The 27,466-nt window shown below is 41.9% G+C and overlaps 1 protein-coding gene across 8 annotated transcripts in view; it reads left to right on the forward strand.

Annotated features, from left to right (window-relative positions):
• TCF20 (transcription factor 20) overlaps window positions 1-27,466 on the forward strand; it is a 130,791-nt gene that overhangs the window by 65,147 nt on the left and 38,178 nt on the right. For 7 of the 8 annotated variants that reach the window (XR_004357309.1, XM_032689140.1, XM_032689134.1 and 4 more), the window contains one exon: window positions 18,682-24,306. Coding sequence is in view for 7 of the 8 variants with exons in the window: in XM_032689140.1 (XP_032545031.1) it covers window positions 18,718-24,306 (5,589 nt within the window). In the remaining variant the exon portion in view is untranslated. Of the gene's footprint in view, window positions 1-2,851; window positions 2,978-18,681; window positions 24,307-27,466 lie in introns of those variants that run through there. The other variant, XM_032689135.1, reaches the window with a different exon arrangement.

The raw sequence follows: 27,466 nt of genomic DNA on the forward strand, positions 1-27,466 counted from the left end.
TGTTTTCCTGTCCCGGAAGAATGGTCTTTTGCAAGAATTGTGAAGGTTTTGTGTGAATTGGTGCTTCTGCTCAAGGGATAAATGATTAAAACTGTTGGAGGGGTTGGATGCACCATGTGCTCCAGCTGCAGTAGGTGGACGGGCTGTTTTGGGAACGTTTAAGATTCGCAGCGCTTTTCTGCTTTGTGGAGGCTCAGTGTAGCGTTGTTCATCTGAAGAGATAATCAGGATATAACTGTGTTTGGGCTACCCAGAGGATCAGATTGTCTTTTGTTAATGCTGCTTACTTTGCTACAAGTTGTGTTTAGGACTGCAGTTGGAAGTTATTTTTCCTTACCTTGAGGGAAGACTTAAGAGAAAGTTATGTAACCCAAGTGTTTTAACCTGTGTATCAGAGCTGTGTAATGGCTCTGGGACTCTGTTATTAAGTTGCAAATAAGAGCACGTTTGCGTGTGAATCAACAAGCGATTGTCTATGTGAGTGGATTTGACACCACCAGAATCCTTTATTTCTTGTGTATACTGTCTTTTCCATAACGTTCCCCCTACATTAAAAGGGCAGGCAGATTGACTAAATTGCAGCATTATTTCCTTTACCATTCCAGTTTGGGTTAAGTCCTCCTTTGAAAACAAAAGAAAAATAAGAGATACACCTGTGAGGGGATTGAGTTTCAGAGCTTTCTGTGTTTGGGTTAGCATTTTGAAAGCTATTCACGTCTGTGTCGCTTGTTGCCATCTGTTGATGCATCTATGGGTAATTCTTTGGAGCGTTTGATTTTTAACATGCTTCCTGACCAGTAGGTGTGCATGGAGCAGTTGGATCACCTCTGTACCCGGACTTTGTAGAACAATAAAGTGACTGGATGATGGAGATACAGCAGCCTCTGGGTTAGGTTTGTAGCACATTGGCTGAACTTAATTCAAGAAGAGCTGATTTCTTTCATCTGTTTTTTAGTCTGCTTTTTGGTAAGATAACTTTGGTTTTTGAGGCTTATAGATGAGTATCACATAGCATAACCAATTCCATTTGGTTAAGTGTATGTGATAAATAGTTTTTAGTATTGTTGTTTATGAAGTTCCGTTTGGCTGAAGTGTTTTGGTTTTGTTTTTTTTCCCCTTAAATCTACATCTTTAAATAGGGTTTCATATTTATTTAATATTATTTAATATTATTCATATTTCACTTTAAATTGAGTTGTTTGAAGCTGTATTATTTCGTCAGTTGTCTCTGCATTAGATGCAGTTGGCATATAAAAAGGTAGCTGCATTAACATGCTGCAGAAAGAATTACTATTAAAAAAAAAGGAAAGAGATATTTATTAGTTTAGTCATCTGTCTCTTAAACTTTGTTAATATTACGAGGAGAATAGTATTGCCTCGTTTCTGTAAATTGTTGGTACGTGAAATGCATATTTTTGAATGTTCTGGTTAAATTCGTAGGCAAGCTACTATGCCTTCTGAGTGGGAGTATGACAACACCTTTTATATAAAATATATGACTTGCTACTCTACTCTTTTAATGCTTATAGTTTTGGGATAGCTTTTGGACTTCGTAATATTAGACTTAAACATCTGGTGGGAGGTCTTTGGATCTTCTTGCAGGTTTGGTATTCTTCAGAGTACTTAGCTTTAAGTCTCTTAGCATCCTTTCTAGTAGAATTTTATGTGTTTGACACAATTTTGAGCTTTGACCTTTAAATCAGGTTTCAAAGGCTTTGGGATTGATGAAACATGCATTTTTGCTGAAACGTATAGTTTAATATACCTTTGCAGCCTGGAGCAGGTTAATCGTGGTTCCCTATGTGAAAAGAAATAGGAGCAGATTTGTTATTAGTAACTTTAACAGGAGGTCAGGAATTTTGTTTTTGTTGTTATTCCTTTTCTTTGTTACTAATGCTTCATTAAAAAGGCTCGAAATGAATTTTTATTAAAGGAGAAAATCTGTTTCTGCAATGCATAAATAAGAACTAAAGGTTTTCCAAATGAAACAGAAAACTTATTTGTGTATTGTAAAGGAGACCTTTTATTGTCAGAAGAGGCTTCCTTAATCTTTAGTGGAAGAAATGGGGAGGTATTAACCTGTTTACTATATTTTAAAGGATACTCAGATTAAATTTAAAGACTTAAAAAGGTGTAAGTAAAAACATACTTTTTACTTTTTAGTATGGTTTTTGCCTATAATTCGTACATGTATAAAACCTGTAGGACAAAGTGAACTGTGTAGGGTTTGAGATTTTTCCCCTTTCCCACTTCCTGTGGAAATGTGTGCAAAGATGACCTTTTGGGCTCTTGGTACAATGCTAAAAAGAAAATCACTGCATAGTCCGTCTCTCCCTTCCTTTTTAGGTCATGTTTAACTAAACCACCCATGAAGCACAGCAAAATGGCAGCAGTGCCGCTCTGGGAAGGGTCCCTCCGTAAGAGCTGTATTGCACAGCTCCTGTTGCTATTCTACCAGCTTGGCAGGTTTCTATCTGGAGCGAGGGCATAATATGTAATAAGCTGGAACAGTTTTATGCTGCTTGCTTGGATTCCCTGTAATTTTAGATAAGGGTATATTGAAGAGTTTATAGCTGGCTGTGCATATCTTGCCTTTTGACACAGGGTATGCCAGATCTCTGTTTGGGTGGGATAGCTTTTTAATTAAAAGGTATGTTTAATTTTTAATACTCTGTTCAGTTATGTTTTATACTTATGAAGGGTATTAGGCTAATGTTTTGGGAACCTGAGATTTTTTAACTTCAAAAGATTTAGTAACATTTTTGGCAGTGCTGGCGTCTCAGGCTTCAGTGTGTACCGTAACTGGCCGTGTGAGAATTTGCATTACTTAATCTTGTGGTTGGCCTCCAAGACAGGAAAGATTATGTACAGCAATTTCTGAAGAGCCAACTAATGTGCTGATTTGTTGATGAAGACAGGACTGAGACCAACCAACTCTTCCCATTCAAGAAATTAAAATGCACTCCAATAGCAAAAGGTGGTTTTTATTGACTCTTGGTGAGATTGCTCTCAAAATAACATTTTGTTTTCCGGTTTAGCTTTTGGACTTTTAAAATAAAAAATAAAGGCTGTCTTAAGTATTTAAAACCCCTTTTAATAGTGTTGATACGCTATGCAGAATTTTCTTTATTGTGGAAACTGTTTAGTGTTACTGATAGAGAACACAAACATAGTGTAAGCAGAGGTTTATACTTAGCTAAAATCATGCAGAAGAGGCTGTTCCTGTAGTGGGATCCTGATGTGCAATTCTGTTTCTATCAAACTTCTTAATAAAAAAAAAAAAAGAAACAAAAGTTGGTTCAGTTATTCCCATGACTCGTGTCTCCTTCCTTACAGTTTTTGAGTAGACTTTAGTCTTGACTGAACTGGAAAAATGGGAGATGTCTTAGCTGTGTACAGCACTGCTGGTGCATCAGTGTCACACTAGTGTCTACCTGCACCACTCCTTGGTTAGTTCAGCTGAGCCTTTCCACTGCTGATTACCACTAAGATAGGTATTGATTTGTTTGGGGACACTTGGAAAAGCAAATTATGTTCTTCATTATGCATGTGCATGCGTTTCCTTTCTCTTTAAAAAAAGGAGAGGAGAAAAATAAAAAGCTAGATCCAAAGACTTGAAAGTTAAGGCTGACATGTAGTCAAAAGTGGATTCTGTTTAGCCTTGCTGGAGGATAAGATCAGCTCTAGGTGTTCTAGAGTCTTGTGATATGCTGCTATTTGCCTTTGAAGACAAAAAATGCGAGAACTGAATTCTACCTATTGAACTTGTTTGTGCTGCGTTTGTGAGCCACAGCACAAGCAGTCAAACTTTCAGTTTTCACCTGGATACAAAAGAGCAGTCATGTTGCAGTAAGATTTCTGTTTTTTCCTGCCTCTTACCCAGTGATTCCTCGAGAACAGAGTTAAGAATTGGTAGACAAAAGTACAACCATCTCCTTATCAGCTCAGCCTGGAGACTGAATACGCGTGTGGTTTTTCGAATGTTCTTTGTGTTTGTAACCTGTGATGATATTAGAAGAGAGGAAAAAATGTTACCAGGTTCTTTGTGGGAGAACCCTGGCTTGAGTCCCTTTGAGATTTGATCTGCTCTCCATTTAAGAAGCCTATTATTTCTTGCCTGCATTGTGATGCAACAAATACAAAAAAGCTAGGAAAATTACTTTCCCCCCCCCACCTCTTCACTGCAAGCATGCAGGATGTCTGTGTTCATACCAATAACTGTGTACGGAATCATTGTGTATTCAGTGCTGGAATATGATGATTTATTTTGTAGTATTTTACTGATATGAACTCAGTCATCTAATTGCTAGTAAATTGCAAATCATAAACAGAACCCTCTGATGAGCTCTGATAAGAGCTCAGTACGTAGCTAGAAATTGTATGGGGAGCCACTATGCTAGAAGCCATAGAACAGTTTATTGGAAGTATTGTTCATATCACTCTTCCTGTATTATGTGCTGCAAACTCTGTTGTTGATAGCTTTTAACTGATCTGAAGACTTGGTATTAGCAGAACTGGCTGAATGGCTTGTGTCCATATACAGCATCATTAATGACTGTTAAAAACATACCTAAAACTTATTAACTGAAAGAAAAATATGCGCTGTCACACTTGCCAGAACAGGAATAAACCATCATACACCATCATGAAATGTTGTTAATCAGCCTCCAATACGGTATCTTCACTTTGCTGTTACCTGTGGTCAGATGCCTGGATACACTTGAATTTCCATGAGATTTGATTAGTCCAGCAGTGTTTTCTACGAGCAGACGTTCTGGAATAGTGGGAGTGCTATATGTGACTTTTTAAAATTAACATAAATGGTTATATGATAAATGTAGTGAATGCTGTGTGATCAGCATTATGCTGTCTGCTGGAAATACAAAACAACAGGGCAGAAACAGTCTAGGAGGTTCCTGGAGTGTGGGGCAAATAACATCTGACACAGCTGGTGAATGAGACAACTAGGGAAGGCAGCTGCTGGACCTGTTGTCTGTGAACAGAGAAGCACTGGTGGGTGGTGTGATGGTTGGAGGCCATCCTGGGCGCAGCAATCACAAAATGATAGTTTTCAGTTCTTGGAGAAGTAAGGGAGGGGGTCAGCAGAAATGCTACCTTGGACTTCCAGAGAGAGCAGAGACTCTGGCTCGTTTAGGAGCCTGGTTGACAGAGTCCCTTGGGAGGCACTCCTGAAGGGCAAAAGAGTCCAAGGAAGGCTGGACATTCTTCAAGAAGGAAATCTTAAAGATGCAGGAGCGAACTGTCCCCATGTGCTGAAAGACGAGCCAGCAGGGCAGAAGACTGGTCTGGCTAAACAGAGCTTTGGCTGGAACTTGTGGAGAAAAAACTCATGGAGTTATGACCTTAGGAAGAAGGGGCAGGCAACTCAGGAGGACTGCAAGGATGTTGTGAGATTACACAGAGAGAAAATTAGAAGGATCAAAACCCAACTGCAACTTAACCTGGCTATTTAATCTGCCATGAAAGACAATTAAAAAATGTTTCTATAAATACAGTAGCAACAAAAGGAGAGCCAAGGGGAATCTCCATCTTTTATTGAATGTGGGGGAGAAATATAGTGACAAAGGATGAGGAAAGATGGAGATGCTTAATGCCTTTTTGGCTCAATCTTTAACAGTAAGACCAGTTGCTCTCCGGATATCCATCCCCCTGAGCTGGAAGACAGGGGTGGAGAGAAGAATGAAGCCCCCATAATCCAAGGGGGAATGGTTAGCAACCTGCTACACCACTTAAAAACACTCAAGTCTGTAGGGCCAGATGGGATCCACCCAAGGGTACTGATTGAGCTGGCAGAAGAGCTCACCAAGCCTCTTCCCATCATTTACCAGCAGTGCCAGCTACCCAGGGAAGTCCCATTTGACTGGAAGTTGGCAGATGTGATGCCCGTTTGCAAGAAGGGCCGGAAGGAGGATCCGGGGAACTACAGGCTTGTCAGCCTGACTTCCATGCTGGGGAAGGTTTGGAACAGATCGTGAGTGTCATCACATGGCACGTATGGGACAACCAGGCAGTCAGGCCCAGTCAGCACGGGTTTAGGAAAGGTCCTGCTTGACCAACCTGATCTCCTATGACAGGGTGACCTGCTTAGTGAATGAGGGAAAGGCTGTGGATATTTTCTTCCTGGACCTTAGCAAAGCTTTTGATACTCTTTCACCCCTGGAGAAACTGGCTGCTCGTGGCTTAAATGGGTGCGCTGTTTGTGGGTTAAAAAAACTTGCTGGATGGTCAGTCTGGAGAGTGGTGGGGAATGGAGTTACATCGGGGTGGTGGTCGGTCACAAGTGGTGTTCTCCAGGGCTCAGTGCTGTTGCCAGCCCTGTTTAATGTCTTTATCGATGATCTGGGTAAGGGGATCGATGGAATGTACCCTCAGTCAGTTTTCAGACAACACTAAGCTGGGTGGGAGTGTTGATCTGCTGGAGGGTAAGAAGCTCTGCAGAGGGTTTTGTACAGCCTGGATTGAAGGACCAAGGCCAGTGATATGAGGTTCTACAAGGCCAAGTGCCAGATCCTGCTCTTGGGTCACAACAGCTGCACACAGCACTACAGGCTTGGAGCACAGTGGCTGGAAAGCATTCCAGTGGAAAAGGATCCGGGGGGCACTGGTTGACAGCAGCTCAACATGAGCCGGCAGTGTGCCTAGAAGGCCAATGGCATCATGGCCTGTGTCAAATACAGTGTAGCCAGCCCTGTACACTGGTGAGGCCACACCTTGCATTCAGTTTTGGGCCCCTCACTAGAAGAAGGACATGGAGGTGTTGGAACGTGTCCAGAGAAGGGCAGTGGAGCTGGTGAAGGGTCTTGAGCACAAGTCTTATGAGGAGCAACTCAGGGACTTGGGAGTGTTTAGCCAGGAGAAAAGGAGGCTCAGGAGACACCATTTTGCTCTCTACAGCTACCTGAAAGGAGGCTGTAGCAAGGTGGGATTCTGTTTCTTCTTCCACGTGGAGTTCTGTTTCTTCTCCCAAGTAACAAGCAATAAGACAAGAGGAAACGGACTCAAATTGCTACGGGGAGGTTTAGAGTGGATATTAAGAAATATTTCTTCACTAAAGATGTTGTCAAACATTTGGACAGGTTGCCCAGTGAAATGGCAGTCACCATTCCTGGAGGTATAGACATGTAGATATCATGCTTAGGGACGTGCTTAGGGACGTGCTTTCGTGGTGGCCTTGGCAGTGGCTAGGTAGGGGTTGGATTTGATAATCTTAAATGTCTTTTCCAACCTAAATGATTCTGTGACTATGTAACTGTGTCTTTCCCTCTTGTTTCTCATTTTGCATTCGAAGGAAAAAGAATATAGTAAATGGTGTTGTCATATGGTGTAAATTTTGGTTTGCTGCTGCAGGTTTTCCCTATTTCATTTCATGTGTGTGAGGGTGGGGAGGTTTCCCTTCTCCAACATATTTGCGTGAAATGTTGTGTACATCTGATTTTCTGAGGTTCTTGGTCCTGACCATACCTTGTGCATATTGCTACATAAAAATGGTCTTTTAGATAGGTCTTGCTAAGTATAATAGATACAGATAAATGTAATAGATACTTAGCAGGCAGTAAACGAAATGAGGAAAATTGTTACAGAAGGAGGCAGCAGATTGTATTGCAGGGCGTTGCTGAGTGAGTGGCAGGTTCTCTTCTGTACTGTTGGAGAGCGGAAGTAGCAGGAGCATAATTTAGAATTCTCCAAAGTGACGCTGTTTATTTTGCATGAAAAAACTGATCTGCGCTATCCTTACCCCCTTCCATCCAAATCACTGCATTTTAATGGAGAAACATCTCATCCCATTTACTGTGAGAGTGCATAAAGAGAACTCTGCTGCAGAATCATTTGATTGCCAGCTGTGGTAGGGCATTGGTTTTGGGGATGAGCTGGGGGTGTCCACTGCAGTGTGGTGTCCTGCATCTCTACACTTCTGACTTCAGTCAACATCAAGTTTACTGAGGGTTGGGGGAGCAGGGTGGTGACTCTTGCCTGCTGGTCTTTTTTCATTTTGCTTTGGGTACTTTTCTACATTTGATATCTTGCACCTTATCTAGATATCTTTAGATACCTTCTCGTATTCCAGTTTTCAGAGACAAAACTGTGTTCTTTCTTGAGAATTGCTCAGTTGAGTACATGCTTTTTTTTTGAATGATGGTAGTATCCTGCGATTATGATACAGAAATTTAACTTGTCATGTGTTCGTTTTGTTTGTTTCCTTGTCTTTTTGGCTTGCAGAAATACAGCTTGTTACATGTCTGAAAGATGGAATTTGTGGAAAACCAAAGGGGGGTATATATATAATACAGCTGCTGAAAATAGCAAGGGGAGGAGAAGAGGTTAATTATATGTATACTCTATAGCCTAGTCAAAACCCTGTCAGAGTTGGTGGAAAAAGAAAACCTGAGTGAACCTGGGTCAAGCTCACCAGAGAAAGCAAATCTCTTAGCTCAGTGAGAAACAGCTTCCTTTTAGGATCTCCTAAAAGTGGATGGGAGGAGGATTTGGGAAATAAACTTACTTGTTTGTCCATAGAACTATAGTGTTTATAAAGACTTTGTTGGTCTGTGTTTACTCATGAAGTTTGTCATGATTGGCTCTGTGTGTTCGTTACCCTTCTGAAATAAGCGAAGGAGTAAGATCCTTTAGCTCAGTTGATTAACGAGACTTAAAGAATTAAATCAGGAAAAATTCTCAAGGTGGAAGTCACTTTATTGCATCTTTCTAGCTGAAACAAGGTAGCAAATTTCAGTTTTTCTTAGAAAGTTGGTATGTTTTAGAGGAAGGGAGAAAAGAGCATCTTGCCTTTTTTCTCCTGTGATAGAACTCTAGGAGTACATTAGCATTATGAAATGATTCTGTGTAATCCATCCTGTATGGTTGATGTTAATTGTCCCTCTTTATTTAGCCCCCTCATGAGGGGAGGCAGAGTGGAGAAGGAAAAAGTAGAGTCTTCTGGTTTTGTTTTTTCTCTCCTCCCTGGATACAGGATGAATGGCTGCAGGAACTCTTAAGAGAACGATGGGGCTTGACTCTCAGAGTAGTGGACCATCTAAGCTCCCTCTGTCTTATTTTGAAATAGTAACTCTAGCATTTCCAAAAATTATACTCAGAGTGCAGTGTCTTTGTTATCCTCCACTAATCTGTATTTACAGAGGTGTTCTTTCTTCTCTGGTGCTGGATTCATCCCTCCTCGTTGCTTTCAACTGCTGACTTCCTTCAGGATATGTGCTCTAGGATACGAGATGGAATACATGCTGTGGAAGCTTTGTCCGTCAGCTCTCCAGCCTCAAACGCTGCCTGACACTATCACTGTGGTGACAGAGAAATCCTTTGGGGAAGGAGAAAGCTTTAAACCCTGGTTATGAGAAGATCTCTAGTTGTAGGTTGTTAATTTCTCTGAACTGCTTACGCACATTTAAGTTAATTTTGTGCCTGTGGTGTGGTCTGACTGCCTTTGTCATTCCCTCTGCCTTTGGCTGTGGCAGCAGGGCTTAGAAGCCTGGAGTTAAGTGTCTGCGATTCAAAGTGACAAGGTACAGTATCTTGTTTGTTGGTTACAGTGGCTTGAGTTTATACCATAGAATTTCAGACGTTTAACTGAGATGTGTTAGAAGTTTAATCACTTTATATGCATCAAGTTGATGTGGAAAGATTGCTTCTGGAAGGTTTTCATTGACTCAGTGGGGGAGCTGGTGAGAGGGAACCAATAAAAGTGCTTTAGGCCAAGGCTAAGTATAAACCTCAGGAGTTCTTAACTGTTTGCTCCAACACTGCAGTATGCTGCCTCCTCTCTGTCATCTGTCTGTTGGTTATGCCAGTGTAACTACAGAGGAAATGCATAATGAGATGGTTCAAGAAACTGGTCCAATCTGAAAAATTCAAAGAAAACCTGCAGGGGTGGGGATGGGCAGATAGATAGGAAGGGGGAGGAACTCCTTCAAATAGTCCTGCCTCTGAAGTAATCTCTGTGTTGACTTTCTTAAATGTATGAAGTTATTTTGTATTAATCAGAATTGTTTCTCCTGAATCCATGTAACTGTGGCTGTAGTCTTAGTCTCTCCCTGTTAGTCTCAGGAGACAACACTTACTGGAGGAATGGGTCTGCTTCAACTTTTGGCTTCATCATGAGGCAGATGCTGTGGAATCTAAAGTGTGGAGAAATGAGCAAAGTGACATTTAGAGGACATAGGTTGTAGGAGACAAGCAGAAGTGTTAGTGAAGGAAAAGTTGTTGTTCCTCTAGTGTGAAAATCTTACAAATGCTTGGAATTTTTTTTTTTTTGAGGGCAGTTCAACCAGTTCCTATGTTAGAGAGAAGCCTTACTTTTCTCAAACTTTTTATCAGTAAACATGATATGGCCTTGACTATTTTGTTCTTAAGTGTGCCATAGCAGTAGTATTTGCAGACCTTCCACACCCAAATTGCTCTTAAATCTGTGTAATTTAGGGAGATGAAGTGCTAAATTCATAGGAAAAATGATAACCTTGGCTAGTGAAAATTGAAAGTGCTAAAACTAAATTCCTTGTGTTATCTTAAAGGAACAAAAACTGTCTGTAAGAGCTTTGGAGGACATAAATTTTTGAGTACAGCTTTTCTGCAAAAGGACAGTAATTCTTTAATTTGTTAGTTTTAGTACATCAAGATTATATTTCTACCTGTTTTTAATGTTATTTCCTATAATGTAAGTAGGTGGTATTATCCTTGGCAATAGTTCCATCCTAATCAATGGATTTATATCTTATATACAGTGCATAGCCTGTATTGTAATAATACTTGCATGTAACTGATAGAGATTTTGTGTCAACGTACTTCATCTGCCTTGAGGAGTTCCTGGGAGTCTTAGTTACAGGTTCATTACACCAGGCATTGCAAAAAAGAATAAAAAAATTTAATTGTATAGGCTCCATTGAATAGAAAAGAAGGATGTGTATTACAGGTAATGTTTAATATGACCCCTACAAGTATTCATCTTAGCAACTTGTCATAGTTTGAAGAGATAATGCATTTAGGACTTTAAAGGCAGGGGTTGCTACATAGCAACTTTATGAATAAATTATAAAAGTTGATTAAAAGTAATGTGTTAGGGTTTTTTTAGGTGGAGTTGTGGGGGTTTTTTTGGGGGGGAGGTGCTGTATAGTTCTGAGTATTTTTGATACTGGCTAAATTTCTGCACTGAAAGTGGGAGCTTGGGCAGATAGAATCTGGAAACCTGCTCACTTTTCTGCTTTCCTCTTGCAAATAATAATTGACTTCTCCTTTTCACTGTCTTCAGTTTTGTAACTAAAAGGTGAAGGTTTAGTGAGAGTTGTGATGTCTTTGCTGAGCCTCCTGTCTCGCATGTCTGAGGAGGTGAAGAGCAGACCAGAAGTTGTCCTTGAAGTGGTTGCTCAGATTTTGCTGTATTGCCAAAGCAGACATGATGTTTAACTGTTTGGAGACATTAGAGGTATGGACACAGGTGAATTTCCAATAAGAGGCACATAATGAGTTGTGAAACTTTTTAGGGGATTAATGAAGTGGGTTAGGATGTGCAATCAGCTGATTTGCAGCTTGGAGAAAAAAATTGAGGAGCTGAAGTTTCAGTATTATTTCATTTTGATGTTGGGAAGGGTTGTTTGACTACTGTGTAAAGATGAAGAGCCTTTTAAATATGAACTTCTGATTTCAAGTGCCCTTCAGTAGCCATGCCACTTAAGCAGTTCCTGCTGTGTCCGTTTTGCTGGTACAGATGTTTGTGTAATGATACAGTGAATGGATCTGTCAGGTCAGAAGTGGCTGTTCTCCCTAGCAGAATTTTCTCGACCACATCAGTTCACTGATCTGACTTGGCAGCCTGAATGGCTGTGTTAACACTATAGAGGAGGCTGGACCTCTTAAGCTGGACTGTAGAGGACTCACTCAGTATGTGAAACCAGAACTGTTGTTTTAATCTTTGACATAAAATAGAATCTGACTGATTTGCATAAGTTCTTAGTAAAATAGCAGTGTCTGTTAAAAATGTAGATGGATAACTTTCAGCAAGTGGTTGTTGAATTTTTGAAAGCTATTTAAGTGCATCTGTGCTGTTGATTGAGACTGAGAACCAATGGCATAATAATAAAATCAGATATATACAATTAGCCAAAATTCCGCTGAACTTTGTTCATTAGTTATATTTCTAGAAATACATGTTTTCATAGCACTACAACTTTAATACTGGCTTACAACAGAAGTTTATCTTGTCAAACTTCTTTCTTCATGGTTAGGAATATGACTTTAGCAGTACATTTCATTCAAAATGCAGAGCTAAACTGGAGATGGTATTTTAGTTTTATTCACTTAGTGAGTAAGGGAGACTTGCAAATACAAAAAAATCTGATTGTGTGTTTTTAATTTGGTGCTATCCAAGTGGGTTTTTTAAAATATTTTAGGGGTGGGGGAAGAAATCAGCAGCCAAGTAATAGCCACATGCAACATTTGATTGTTTTCTGTTGTTGTTTGTTTATGTGATGCCTTTTATTATAGCAGTTGAGTGCTCTGAATATGTCTGCTTACATCTCCCCTGTGAGATAGGAAGATGCACTGACTCGGGCTTACTAAAATTTTCTGTGGTCACTTAGGGAAATATATGAAAAAAAGAAGTGAATGTAGGATCTTATGTAGCACAGTAATCCCCAGAGCATTCTCCTCTCTCAACTGACAAAGCTCACTGTGCTCCTTCTGCCACGCTCATCTGTTCCTCACCCCTTCTGCGAGAACTTTAATTGTTTGCATTTAAGCTCATACATACTGACTTTCTTAAAAGCTGTGCAGATAGTTTGGTAAAGAAAGCACAGTGTCTCTGAGATGATGGAAACTAGTTACAATCCACTTGGCCAAGCTGTAACTCGTGTGAGGAATTCTTTGGTGAAGGGTTTCACTAGGAAGGACAAAATTAAGCTCTGGGTTTTTTTTTTTTGGTCAAGACCAGTATTAGCACTGATTTGGAAGACACATTGCTAATACGTGTTGTTATTAGACACTTAAGCATGTGTAACAACTACATATGGGTGTTTTTAAGGCATGCTGTGATTTTTTAGAATTATAAAATTCAGTCTCCAGTAACACAGCATTCTGGGTTTGATTTATTTTTTATATACTTTTCAAGATACTTTGTCTACTTCAGGTTAGCTATTTCAATAGGGTCTGGCACTCTCAGTGACAATTTGTTGCATACTGTTTCAACTTTGAGTGCTGTAGTAAGGTTTTTTTGATAGAATAAATCATGGTGGCTTGGTGAGAGGCAGATCTGACTGCAGTTTTCTCTGGAAGTGCAGTGGTGAATAAGACAATGTCAGAAACACGACTTTTTGAAAGAGGTGAGCAGTGAGTGATACTGCTTGGACAAACTGGTGTCCTTTTGAAGTGCTTACTGTCTTAGTTTACTTCTATTTCACACCTAATGTTGAAAACCCATTTTAAGTAGTTTCCCTTTTAAAAAGGCATCAAATGTAGAAGAAATAAGTTACATCTCTTGCTTTGTTAAATGCAGTCATAGGTTTGATCCTTAAATTCATCTCCTTATGCCATTTGTGGATGATTTGCCTTCTCCTAAAGGCAGCAGGCAGAGTAATGTTCCTCCAAAATTGAAACAAGGTCAGTCTATTCCAAGCCATTGCTCAGGTGTGGAAGTAATAACTGTGTATCTGCAGCAATGAGGGTTAGCAGCTTAGCCTTGACGATGGAAATGGTTCTCAGTACATAGAAATCCTTTATTCCTGTATTTCTGGCTTAATTCAGAACGTGGGCATTGTTTACTCACAAAATACGCCCCTGAATTGTTCATATTCAGGTTCTGGCTTGGTGGGGTTTTTTTGGTTATGTGTATGTTTTCTGCAAGTTTAACAAGATACAGTGGGGAAGGACAAAAATGGTAATTTTTGCATTTTGTGTGAGTTGTGACTAGAAACGGTTGCAGATTTATGTACATCTGGTATTTGCCCAGGATTTAGCAAGTAAGTCTATTTTAATCAGAACCTTGGACACTCTATAACCTCCCAACTTGTTCATGTACATTTTTGACTATGGAAAATACTGTCTTACCGTTTGTCACCTGCTTGTAACTGCATTATCTTCCCCGATAGGCATGAGGGGAAGTGAGAGGCTTTTGACAGATCACTGGAGATATATTGCATTTGACTGCTGCCTGAGACTTCTCTGCACAGATGGATCGCAGTAGTCAACCCAAATCTAAAGAAAATTTAACGAAGCGGAAAGACCTCACTTATGTCCTAGAGAATGAGCTGGTGGTGGCTTCATTTGTTCCTTATATCGTTAAGAATTAGGTGTATCCCCACACTGTTTTGGTTTTTAGCTCACTTCTCATGAGCTCTCTGTAGTGATGCACTACTGTGTTAAATAAGATGATGTGGGCAGCTGTCCTGTGTTTGTCCAGTCTTTGATAATCAGGACTATGATTTATGTATCTTTAAAAAAAGTGGATCACAGTATATTGCAGAAGATCATTTCACATAGTAATCTTGGAGTGGGAGTACTGATGAATTCTGTTAATCAGCAGTGGTTGGGGCATTCTGATATTCATGGAGGAACTATTGAAAGATGTTTACATGCTGTTGACTAATATTTGATAATCTTGCTCACAGAGGGGTCACAATGCAGTAGCTCCATATTTTGAGGAACTCTTATGTTAAGAAAGTTCTGTAAGGCTTTTTCAAATGATTAAGAAACAAAATCTGCATTGTAGATGTGCTTAAAATTAGGTTAACGTGGAGACGGTGAGTTGAAAGACTACCTGAAATAACTTCAGAAGTTTCACAAATAAATCTGAGATATGGAAAAGAGGACCTATTGCTTCTCTCTATTTGAGACTTATGTGCAGTGATTCTGTAAGCGAGGCTATTTCTTTATCAGCCACACAGGCTTGTAATATGCTTCCTTTGTTCCTGCCAAGTTGAAGGCAAATTTTGATTACTGGACTATTGGGGAAGAAACAAATGTGTTGGAGCAGAGTGAAACTGCTTAGCCTCGTGAATGTAGTCTGTAATCTCTAGATGGATATGCTTAGATGACTCTACAGCTACAGGCTATAAATACTTCAGAATCATGCAGCTTTACTGAGAGAGCTGGATGCATGTGTAGAGAGAGTGTAGGTGTGACACGGGAGTAGTGAAAGCTGTGCCAGAATCTTACCTTCCCTTTGAATAAATGAGGAAGGCTTGGGATGTTGTGCATGTTGGAAAGTACTGTAAAAGTGTGTAATTTGTGGCTGTTAATAGAGTGCTTTTTTGGAGGTAGGACTTTGTCCCTTCTGTTGGGGTTGGGATTATAGATGTGTACCACCATTATGAGGTTTTTATATGATTGTGTTGCAGTCTCTAGTCGGCAGCTGATGTATCGTTCCTGCGTGTGGAGCAGTATGTACCAGCTGAAAATGTTTTCTTTAAAGGCTTCCAGTAAAAAGTTAATAAAATAAGTTTTTTTTTTCCCTGTGCATCTGGGTAGATTTGGAAGGCCTCATCTGTCTGAATGTATTTTATTAACAAGACTTGCCCGTGAGATTATCTTCATGGTTTTGCTGCGAACATAGCACTTAGGTCTAAGCACTTTACAGGACTGTTACTGTTAAGAAAGATTATTGCAATAATAATTGTAATAGTCCTGTATTTATAGTACCTTAATGACAGGAAATGTGCTATATGTCTTAAGTTATCGATGATGTCATGGATTGACGCATCTCCTATCTTTTTTTACTCCTGTTATTAATGAAATGTGTTTTCTCTTTTCTTTTTGGCAGCAACTGTGCTGATTATGTTACTCAAGTTAAGCTCCTTGTGAGATGTTCCAAACAAGTGTTGTCCTGATGAAAACTTTGTATTTGTTTGTCAGGATAAATTCCAGGATCGGGGAAAAAAAAAATAAAATTGAAGGAGAAAAATATATTCTCTCTGTTTTGAGTTAGCATATATAACTTCTGGACTAAATAAATGTTACATGACTCATGAGATACGGGAGGATAAGAATTTGTGCCTTAGGTTGACCTTTACCGTGTCTCTGTTTCTAAAGGTATTTTACAGCATCTTGTGCTGTTTCTGTTTATTATATAATTAAATTTATCCTTTTTTAATAGTGAGAAAGTCTTAAGAATGTTTTCTAGCATCATTAGCTGCTACATTTCCAAACTAACATGTTTTCAAGCCTTTTAGTAGTGTTATAGAAGAATGAATATCATCAGTGATTAAAATTTTTGTATGATGTAATACAGAAGAGGGTTCATGAGATCTTGTTCAGACTATACAAAATAAGCTTTATTAAAGTCATATTTAAAATTGAGTCTTAGATTATGTGGGAGACTGAGCCTGTGAGAGGATGGCAATGTTGCTTTCATGAAAAGAGGGTGCAAAGCACATGATAGCCAGGGCGTGCACGCAGCCTCCACAGCACGTGAATGTTGCTGATTGCAGAGCTCCAAACTGTTTATCTAGAGAAGCTGCTTTCTAACATCTGCCAGTTACAGTAGATGTTCTTTTACCTTTAGCTTGATAACTTTCTTCTATTTCTATGCATGTGTTCTTTTCTGCCTTTTTTTCTCCCCTCATTTTTCACCTTAACAGCAAGTCATACAAAAAGGAAGAAAGAAGCTTGCATTAGGTATCTTAGGTATCCCAATTTTAGTCCTATCTCAATAGGGTGGAGCTTCAAACTGATGAAACATCAAAAGGAGTGATTCAGAAAAAGGAGGGGTTTACCCATAATAAGCCCAAACTGGACAGATTGGCACAGTGTGGCATTCATAGAAGTATTATTCACGTGATGTATATAGTCTTTAAAATGCTAAAAAAGTGGAAGTTCAGCAGAACAGCAGATCTGTCTCTCTTACAATATGACACTTAAAATACAAGATTAAAACAGCAGTAAAGTTGACTTCCTGGAAGGGGAGAGACAGAATTTGAAGTATTAACAATTTGACAGTTCCCTTTTGATTCTCATAATATTATTATGTACATCAAGCTGCGTGAACTGAGGCTGCAACACAAAGATGCCTTTGAGTTAGAAGAGGGGGGCTGCGGAGATATGCAGTGTAGTGGTGTAGTTTTGTGCCTGTGTGTTCTGTAGCCTGCATGCACAGATAGTAGAAACCCAGATGAGAGATCCTAGTGGTAGAGTTAGAGCCTTCTATAGATAACATATATGTGAAGAAAAAAAAATAACCTTGAGAGGCATATGGGAATAGAGCATGATGCCAGACACTGCCTGCACCTCATTTGTATGCCTGTATTCTTGTGACTCTGGTGATCTACTTGAAGAAAACTTAAGTGCAAAGCTAGGCTTTAATTCTCAGTGGGTTCAGTTGACTGTGGCAAGCACAAAACATGGCTAAATGAGAAAATATAATGCAGGCAAATCTTCAGGAAGTGTCCAATCTGAGGAGTCAGGGTTCCGTTTCCTGAAAAAGTGTGAGCATTGTCTTAAGATTAATTTAAAGGAAGAAGTCTCTCCAGGTGGCTTTATCCGTTTTGTTTTCAGGAAGAGAAAACCACAAAGTGTTTCAGAAATGAAATGCTTTTGTAAAATGCTAATTAATTTTATTTGTTTGTTTGTTTGCTTATTTATTAATGGCAGTGTGCATGTATATTCTTGTTCATTACCATACTTTTCTTAATGCATCTAGTGATGCGTTGGGCTTTTATAGAGGGACTAGCCAGAGTCCCCAAAGAATTTTGCAGCTGTGGTCTGGTCCTTGAGGGTGAGTCATGATTCCACACACTGCATAATAGATTGAAATACATAGGAGAGCCTTCCTGGAGTGCGTTTACTTACGAGTTGATAATGTAAATGTAGATGATCATACGTGATATTCCAAAATATATATATTCTGACTGACAAATGTTTTCAGTAAAGTTTCATTCGAGGTAATGTAAATCCTAAGGGATGAAGTTGTGGACTGTTTTGCTCTAACAGAGTGGTCTTGTACCAACTTTCTGTCTTTTAAAGCAAAGAAGATGGGGTGGGAAATGCAATGTGTTCTCTTGCTGTGTTGGTTTTCACCTAAGATTGTCACTGGAGTATTCGGGAACTGAGCACTGAGTATACTGGTGCCAGTTCTTTCACAGGTTCCCATAGCTCCTTTCATCGGGATATCTTAGTTTGAGCTTTGGTCAATTGTATCTTGAGTGTTTGCTAATAGAGATCTTTCCCAGCATGAAACATGAGCCTTGGATGCCATTCCTGTGGTAAATCCAAGTGTCGTTTGAGAGCGTTGCAGGGTTCTCGTTGCACCTCTAAACATGGTGGCAAAGTACTTGATTACTTCCAGTATTAGCCATAGTGAATACCCGGAGGGTAAGGACTGCTCTCCTTTGCTTTGCAAATTTGTTGGAAGTTTCTCTCTTCAGGGGCACATAAACACACTCAGTTAGTAAATGACTTTAGGGAAATATTAATTAATGCTGAAAATGCACTCCAACTGGTAATAGGCTACTGGCCTGTATTTTTTTGAAAATTAGTGATTCCTCTTACTTGCACTACCTAGAATGTTGGCAGATTGCAAGAAGAGGGGTTGAACATTGATGTACCAGAAAGTAGGAGACAAATACTAAATTTTAATTACTGTTAAACAGTGAAATTGAGCAGAGGTACTGATGTGACTGGGAAATGTAGATCTTATACCTTTTTTTCCCCTCTCTTTTTCTCCCCATTTAGGAGGGCTTTTGAGCTGCTGCTCTGCTGCTGAACAGCATGCAGTCCTTTCGGGAGCAAAGTAGTTATCACGGAAACCAGCAGAGCTACCCACAGGAAGTGCACGGTTCATCCCGACTGGAAGAGTTCAGCCCTCGCCAGCAGGCCCAGATGTTCCAGAGCTTTGGAGGAGGTGCTGGTAGTGGACGTCGTGGAGCAACAGGATCCTCTACAGCGATGCCTGGTGAGAGCTCTGGCCATCAGAGCTACCAAGGTTTCAGAAAAGAAGCAGGAGAGTTTTACTATATGGCTGCCAACAAAGATCCAGTGGTGTCAGGAGGGCAGCAGCCACCTCAGCGCAGGCCTTCTGGACCAGTACAGAGCTATGGGCCCCCTCAAGGGAGTAGCTTTGGGAGTCAGTATGGGAATGAGGGACATGTGGGCCAGTTTCAAACACAGCATTCAACCCTTGGGGGTGTATCCCACTACCAACAAGATTATACTGGTCCTTTTTCTCCGGGGAGTGCCCAGTATCAGCAGCAGGCTTCTAGCCAGCAGCAGCAGGTGCAGCAGCTGAGACAGCAGATCTATCAGTCTCACCAGCCTTTACCCCAGGCTTCCAGCCAGTCTGCTTCTAGCACCTCACACTTGCAGCCAATGCAGCGTCCATCCACCTTGCCTTCCTCTGCTTCTGGCTACCAGTTACGAGTGGGTCAGTTCAGCCAACACTATCAACCACCTTCGTCATCCTCCTCCTCCTCTTTCCCCTCCCCACAGCGTTTTGGCCAGTCAGGACAGAATTACGACGGAAGCTACAACGTGAATTCTGGGTCGCAGTATGAAGGCCATGCTGTGGGTTCCAATGCACAGGGCTATGGGACCCAGTCAAACTACAGCTTTCAGACTCAACCGATGAAAAGTTTTGAGCAGTCTAAGCTGCCCCAAAGTGGGCAGCAGGGGCAGCAGCAACAGCACCCACCTCAGCACGTAATGCAGTATTCAAACGCTGCCACCAAGCTCTCTCTTCAAAGCCAAGTAGGACAGTACAGCCAGACTGAAGTTCCTGTAAGGTCACCAATGCAGTTCCACCAAAACTTCAGTCCAATCTCTAATCCATCTCCTGCTGCATCTGTGGTTCAGTCTCCAAGCTGCAGCTCTACCCCTTCTCCACTCATGCCAGGTGGAGAAAATCTCCAGTGTGGGCAAGGCAACATGTCCATGGGTTCTAGAAACCGAATCCTGCAGATGATGCCTCAGCTTAGTCCTACACCATCTATGATGCCAAGCCCCAATGCTCATGCAGGTGGATTCAAGGGGTTTGGGCTGGAAGGACTGCAGGAAAAAAGGCTCACAGATCCAGGGCTGAGCAGCCTGAGTGCTCTGAGTTCTCAAGTGGCCAATCTGCCCAACACAGTCCAGCACATGTTGCTCTCAGATGCCTTGGCACCTCAGAAAAAAAGTTCCAAAAGATCATCCTCTTCAAAGAAGGCCGACAGCTGCACCAACTCAGAAGGCTCCTCCCAGGCAGAGGAGCAACTCAAGTCTCCCATGGCAGAGTCCCTTGACGGTGGCTGTTCTAGTAGTTCAGAGGATCAGGGGGAAAGGGTGAGACAGCTGAGTGGCCAGAGCACCAGCTCAGACACCACTTACAAAGGGGGTAATTTAGAGAGACCCAACTCCTCACCAGCACAAGGCTCTCAGAATGAACCATCAAAACTCAGCAGCAGCCCTGCAGCTAGGGAAGATGTGGCCTCCCCTGATGGGAAGGAAGCTGTAGTGGCTGTGGAAAATGCCCCAAAAGTGAATGAAAAGGCAGTTGGGGTGATTGTCTCCCGGGAAGCCATGACAGGAAGAGTAGAAAAGTCAAGTGGACAAGATAAACCTCCACAAGATGATGCTTCCACAGCCACTCAGGCACCAGCTAGTGCTAGTGGAACAAAAGAAGCCGGGCATGCAGGGACACAGCCAGAAACTCAAGTAGGAAGTAAAGGGAGCAAAAGTGGAGATAACACTAACCATAATGGGGAGGGGAACAGCCAGCCTGGTCATGCAGTTGTTGGGCCAAATTTTCCTGCAAGAACAGAATCTTCCAAGTCTCCTGGCAGTTTAAGATACAGCTACAAGGATAATATAGCAGCTGGTATACAGAGAAATATCGGTGGCTTTCCACAGTATCCTTCTGGTCAGGAAAAGGGGGATTTTCCAGGGCACAGTGAGCGCAAAGGCCGGAATGAGAAGTTTCCTAGCCTCCTACAGGAGGTTTTACAGGGGTACCACCATCATCCAGACAGAAGGTATTCTAGGAACACACAGGAGCATTCTGGGATGGCTGGGAGTTTGGAGGGAGCCATGAGGCCCAATGTTTTAATTAGTCAAACCAATGAATTGACCAATAGAGGCCTCTTAAACAAAAGCATGGGGTCTCTCCTGGAGGGCCCTCACTGGGGTCCCTGGGACAGGAAGTCTGGCAGTGCAGCTCCAGACATGAAGCAGATAAATTTAGCTGATTACCCTATTGCTAGAAAGTTTGATGTGGAGTCTCAGTCTTCTGCCCATGAAGGGGGGGCACTCTCAGAGAGGAGATCAGTGATCTGTGACATATCTCCATTAAGGCAACTTGTAAGAGATCCTGGCCCTCACCCCATGGGGCACATGGGTCCTGAGGCCAGGAGCGGAAGGAGTGAACGTCTTGCCCCTGGCTTGAGCCAGTCAGTAATACTCCCTGGTGGTTTAGTATCCATGGAAACAAAGATGAAAGCTCACAGTGGGCAAATAAAGGAAGAAGATTTTGAACAGTCAAAGAGCTCTGCTAGTCTCAACAATAAAAAAACAGGAGACCACTGTCATCCTGCTGGCATCAAGCACGAATCTTTCCGAGGCAATGCCAGCCCTGGAGCTGCAGTCTCCGATGCTGCTCCAGATTACATTCCCCAGCAGGACAGCAGATCGACACACATGAGACGAGCACCTGGCAGAACTGGAAGGGGTAAATCACCCTCTCAATATCAGGATCTTGCTGATAAGCTGAAAATGTCACCAGGCAGAAGCAGAGGCCCAGGGACAGATCTACATCACATGAACCCACACATGACACTGTCTGAAAGAGTTAGCAGGGGTTCCTTACATTCTGTTTACCCTCAGAATTCAGAAGGCCCTTCTCTGGCTTCAGCATATCACACAAATGCCAGGCCTCATGCTTTTGGTGACCCCAACCAGAGTTTGAATTCCCAGTATCATTACAAGAGACAGATATACCAGCAACAGCAAGAAGAATACAAAGATTGGGCAAGCAGCACTGCTCAGGGTGTGATTGCTGCAGCTCAGCACAGGCAGGAAGGGGCAAGGAAGAGCCCAAGACAACAGCAGTTTCTGGAAAGAGTAAGGAGTCCTTTAAAAAATGACAAGGATGGAATGATGTACCTTCAAGGTAGCTCCTACCATGACACGGGAAGCCAGGAAGCTGGGCGCTGTGTTATGGGGAGCGATGGTACTCAGAGCAAATGCACCGAACTGAAACACGGCAACCAGAAGTTGCAGCATCACGAATCTGGTTGGGACCTCTCTCGGCAAACTTCTCCTGCCAAAAGCAGCGGCCCTCTTGGAGCAGCCAACCAAAAAAGATTTTGCCCTCAAGAAAGCGATGGGCATCGACGAGAGGAATCTGCAGATTTGCCCAAGCCTAGCAATGCTATGCTCAGGCTCCCTGGCCAGGAAGACCAGTCTCCTCAAAATCCATTAATTATGAGGAGGAGAGTCCGTTCTTTCATCTCACCTATCCCTACCAAAAGACAACCACATGATATGAAGAACAGTGGCAGTGAAGATAAAGGGCGACTGATACCTTCAGCAAAAGAAGGAGCTGATAAAACATACAACTCCTATGCCCATTCATCTCAAAACCAAGATACTGGCAAGTCAGTTGCAAAGGGAGATTCCTTCAAGGACCTGCCAAGTCCTGATAATAGGAATTGTCCTGCTGTTTCCCTCACAAGCCCAGCTAAGACCAAAATACTGCCCCCAAGAAAGGGGCGAGGATTAAAACTGGAAGCTATTGTTCAAAAAATTACATCTCCCAATATTAGGAGAAGTGTTTCTACCAACAGTGCTGAAACTGGTCCAGATACTGTCACTCTTGATGACATCCTGTCTCTTAAGAGTGGACCTGAAGGAGGAAATGCGGCTGGACATGGACCAGAGGCTGAGAAGAGAAAAGGAGAGATGTCAGATCAAGTGGGGCCAGCAAGCCAGGATACAGCCGGTGAAAAAACTCTTCCAAGATCTTCAGAAGAGTGGCAAAGCAGTGAGGATGATAAAAACAAAAAAGAGGTCCCTGAAGCTGCGAGTGTTGGTAAAGAAGGAGCAGGATCCAGTGCAGCACCACCACCTTCTCAGAAGTCAGGTGGTCAAGGAAGGTCTGATGGATCTGTAAGTGGAGCTGGAACTCTGACCTTTTCTGACCCAAAAGCAATTTCCCCTTCCAGTGCGTTTATTTCTGAACCAAATCCAAAGTCTGAGGAAAAAGACGGAGATGTGACAAACATTTCACCCAAGCCAGATGGTTTCCCTCCAAAGGGATATTTCCCCTCTGGAAAGAAAAAGGGGAGGCCAATTGGGAGCGTGAACAAGCAGAAGAAGCAGCAACAGCAGCAGCAGCAGCTGCCCCTGCCCCCACCACCCCCACCAGTACCGGCACAGTCTGCAGAGGGGGTGAGTGCTGGTGAGCCAAAGCCCAAGAGGCAAAGGAGGGAGAGGCGAAAACCTGCAGCACAGCCACGGAAGCGGAAGCCTAGACGAGCTGCTCCCATTGTGGAGCCTCAGGAACCAGAGATCAAGCTTAAATACGCTACCCAGTCTGTAGATAAAACTGACTCCAAGAATAAGTCCTTTTTCCCTTATATTCATGTGGTAAACAAGTGTGAATTAGGCGCTGTGTGCACAATCATAAATGCAGAGGAAGAGGAGCAGAACAAATTGGTGAGGGGTCGGAAAGGACAGAGGTCTTCAACACCCCCTCCTAGCAATGCGGAGAGCAAAGTGCTGCCCACCTCAACTTTCATGCTGCAAGGCCCTGTAGTAACAGAGTCTTCTGTCTTAGGGCATCTGGTTTGCTGCCTGTGTGGCAAATGGGCCAGCTATCGTAACATGGGTGACCTCTTTGGTCCTTTCTACCCCCAGGATTACGCAGCTACCTTGCCCAAGAACCCACCTCCAAAGAGGGCCACAGAAATGCAGAGCAAGGTCAAGGTACGGCACAAAAGTGCTTCTAATGGTTCCAAGACAGATACGGAAGAGGAGGAGGAACAGCAACAACAGAAGGAACAAAGAAGCCTCGCTGCTCATCCCCGCTTTAAGAGGCGGCACCGCTCTGAGGACTGTAGCGGAGCCTCTCGGTCACTTTCAAGGGGAGCTTCTTGTAAAAAAGCAACCACTGACAGTGGCAGTGGCGGTGAAAAGACTCCTTTGGACTCAAAACCCTCTATGCCCACTTCAGAAGGTGGCACTGAGCTGGAGTTACAAATTCCTGAACTACCTCTTGACAGCAATGAATTTTGGGTCCACGAGGGTTGTATTCTCTGGGCCAATGGGATCTACCTGGTCTGTGGCAGGCTCTATGGGCTGCAGGAAGCTGTGGAGATTGCAAGAGAGATGGTGAGTACCTGACCTTGCTATACAAAATTATTTTCTTTCACTTGCAATGTACATACACCATTTGGAATACCATTTTTCCTTGCTCTTCTCTCATGTCTGAAACAATCATTTTTTTTTTATCCTAAATAAATCTCTCGTGATGTCCTTTTGATGGCTTCCTTTAGATTTCTGGCACACCTCATCAGACAGATTTTTTTGGACATCAAAAAGCTGGATGCTCATTACCTAGTGAGAGTTCTGCATGTCCAAAGGCTTTCTCGTGGCTGCAGTGATCTTTTTTCCACTCCTTATTCTATCCTGGTAGATATTTAATATTTTCTAGGGCTCTTCTTGGAGTCGTACACTGAAAGGACAAGTGGCAGCAGAAACAAATTGCAGCAAAGAAAATTCCAGATCAGTTAGGCAAAAAGTTTCAGTGGTCAGACATTGGTTTGAGGGAGGAGAAATGACAGAAAAGATGTGGAATTTCCTGGTTTTGGAGGTGCACAAATTTGACTAGGCAAGGCCCTAAGCAACACACTTTACATCTGAAGTTGGATCTAGCTTCAAAGTTGGCTCTGCTTTCAGCAGGGGTCCCTTCCAATGTCAGTTACTCTGCACCTGTAATACCTATTACACAACTGTAGGAGAATTTACAGCCCTTACAAAGTAAGGTGAAATGTGAGTGGGTTTAGTACTGATGAATTCAGTATTGATTATATCATGAACGATGCTGATAACTGACCAGAGTGGGAGTATACAGTGAGTGAGAAGATGTAGGTAAAATTTAAGCAGGCACAAAGAAAGAACTTTGTTCACAACCACCTAGTTGTGGATGGAGCCGCTCACTGTTCTCGATTTCCTGAGGCAGAAGCTGATGCTTTAAAACCACAGTTGGGTGGCTTGCTTTGCCATCATCAGTATCCTTCATCCTTTTATTTATGGTTATCTTTTCCGTATTGTGCTCTGTCCTGGGTCAGACCATGGAAGAGACAGGGGGACGGGGACTACTTTTTCCTGTGGCCTTGAGATTCTTCCTTTTCTGAACAGTGTTGGGATCCAGTTTTTATCTTCTTTCCTCTGTCTTATTACATACAGCATGTTTGCTTCCTCCCCATGAGCTTTTTCCTCTTCAAGTTTGATTCCTGGCTTGTTCTGAATGTTCTTTGACAGTAATTACATGCTTCTTTGCCCTAACTTGATTTGGCTTGTATTCTTGTTTCTAGCCTCTCATTAAACATAGTCAGTTAATTTCATTTGGTTTTCATCGAGCCATGTCTGCGTGCTTGTTCTGATCCAACTACTGAATTTCTTATCTCTGGTAATTGCAAGGCTTCTTTCAGAATCTCCACCACCATTTGCATTCTACTTGCAATGTGGCCATGCTTTCATGTGTCTTGTAGTTCACCAGTATTTTGAATTTGGATCTCTCCAGCCTGATTTTCTCTTTTTACTGTTTTTAGGGTATGTCTTTCATTTATGATTCTAGTTTTCCCAGTAGCAAATGCCTTCTCTGCAGGTTCTTGAACTGCTTGAGTTGCCCTTCAGAGATCCTTCTTGTGTTCCTGTACCTGCAAAGGACATAAGCCCACCAGAAACATACTGTGCTGAGAGGCTCTAATCCAACTTGTTAAATAGTAGCCCATTATCCACATTTTTATATGGGTTTTGCATGTTGTTTGACATCTACTTCTTTCTCTGCATGGGATCTTGATGACTTAATGATTGAATACATTTTGGCCTACCCTTTATCACTTTCTTCCAACTGTTGCAATCATCTTCTCACAAGAAGAATATTTTTTCTTCCTCTTAACCCTTATGGCACCATACAAGAGCATCTCCTTATTTTCCTTGAACTTTGTGTTCTTTTTCTCTACCTCTGCCCTTTAATCACTTGCTCAACTCCTGTCTTTTCCCTCACAATACCTGTAGACATGTTTCTCATTTTTTTCAAAAAAGAAGTGTACAAAATGCCTGTAGCCTCTCTTGCTTTTGCAACTGCCTCTTAATTTCCTTTCTCTTTTTTCATCTCAAAATTCTTTGAGTGCATTGTCCAGGGCTCTTGTCCTCCGCTGTGGCTTCAATTGTGCTCTACTACAATTGTAATCAGTGTTTACGATGATCTCTTCCCAGCTAAGGTTCAGATCCAGTACTTCATTTTCCTTTTTTCTGTCAACTACATCGTCACTATCAGCTATGCTGCTTTTGGAGTGTTGTTCCACTTTTGTTTTCCATCTGTGTCTTCTTTTGATTACCTCCTTGCTTTCCACTGTGTTTTGCTGAAGGTGTTCATTACTTCAGGCTTTTTCTGTGGGGTTCACTGAAGTTTTGCTTGTTCTTTCCTTCCCTTTATCCTGAAATATCATGCTTTTGAGTAGCTTTTGGTAATTCAACCACTTTCTTCCAGAGCCTTGTAGAGCTTCCGTTTTTGCTCCAGATTCATGTTCTTCTGGCACAAACTTAAAAATTGTTATTTAATTCATAGAAAGTTCTCAGACTCTCACTTTAAAATATGGCTTTTAATCTGCATCATACTTCATCCATTGTTGGCCATCTTTTTCTGATTTTCATGTCACTCAAATTCACAATCTCATTTGATTTTAAAATTATTTCTTCCTAACTCTCCTTACTTTTTGTGTATGAGAAGTAATATGTAGCCTTTTAATGTCCTCCATTGTTCTATCTAGGTCCATTTTTAACCTAGTTATAAGACTGAACTTTCAGAGTTAGAGACCATTATCTTGTGTGTGCACTTTCTTTTGTTACAGAATCAAAAAATGGCTTGAGTTGGAAGGGACCTTAAAGATCAACCCCCTTGCTGTGGGCAGGGACACCTCCCACTAGAGCAGGTTGCTCAGAGCTCTCTCCAACCTGGCCTTGAATACTTTCCAGAGCATCCACAACTACTCTGGTGCCTCACCACCATCATAGTAAAGAATTTCTTCCTAATATCTAATCTAAACCTCTTTCAATTTGAAACCCCTTGTCCTGTCACTACATGCTCTTGTAAAAACTCTCTCCATCTTTCGTGTAGGCTCCCTTCAGGTACTGGAAGGCCACAATTAGGTCACTCCAAAGCCTTCTTTTTTCCAGGCTGTACAATTCCAATTCTCTCAGCCTCTCTTCATAGCAGAGGTGCTCCATCCCTTTAATCATTTTGGTGACCCTCCTCTGGACTTGC

The sequence above is a fragment of the Chiroxiphia lanceolata genome, chromosome 5 (assembly GCF_009829145.1).
Source record: "Chiroxiphia lanceolata isolate bChiLan1 chromosome 5, bChiLan1.pri, whole genome shotgun sequence".
Lineage (NCBI taxonomy): Eukaryota > Metazoa > Chordata > Aves > Passeriformes > Pipridae > Chiroxiphia > Chiroxiphia lanceolata.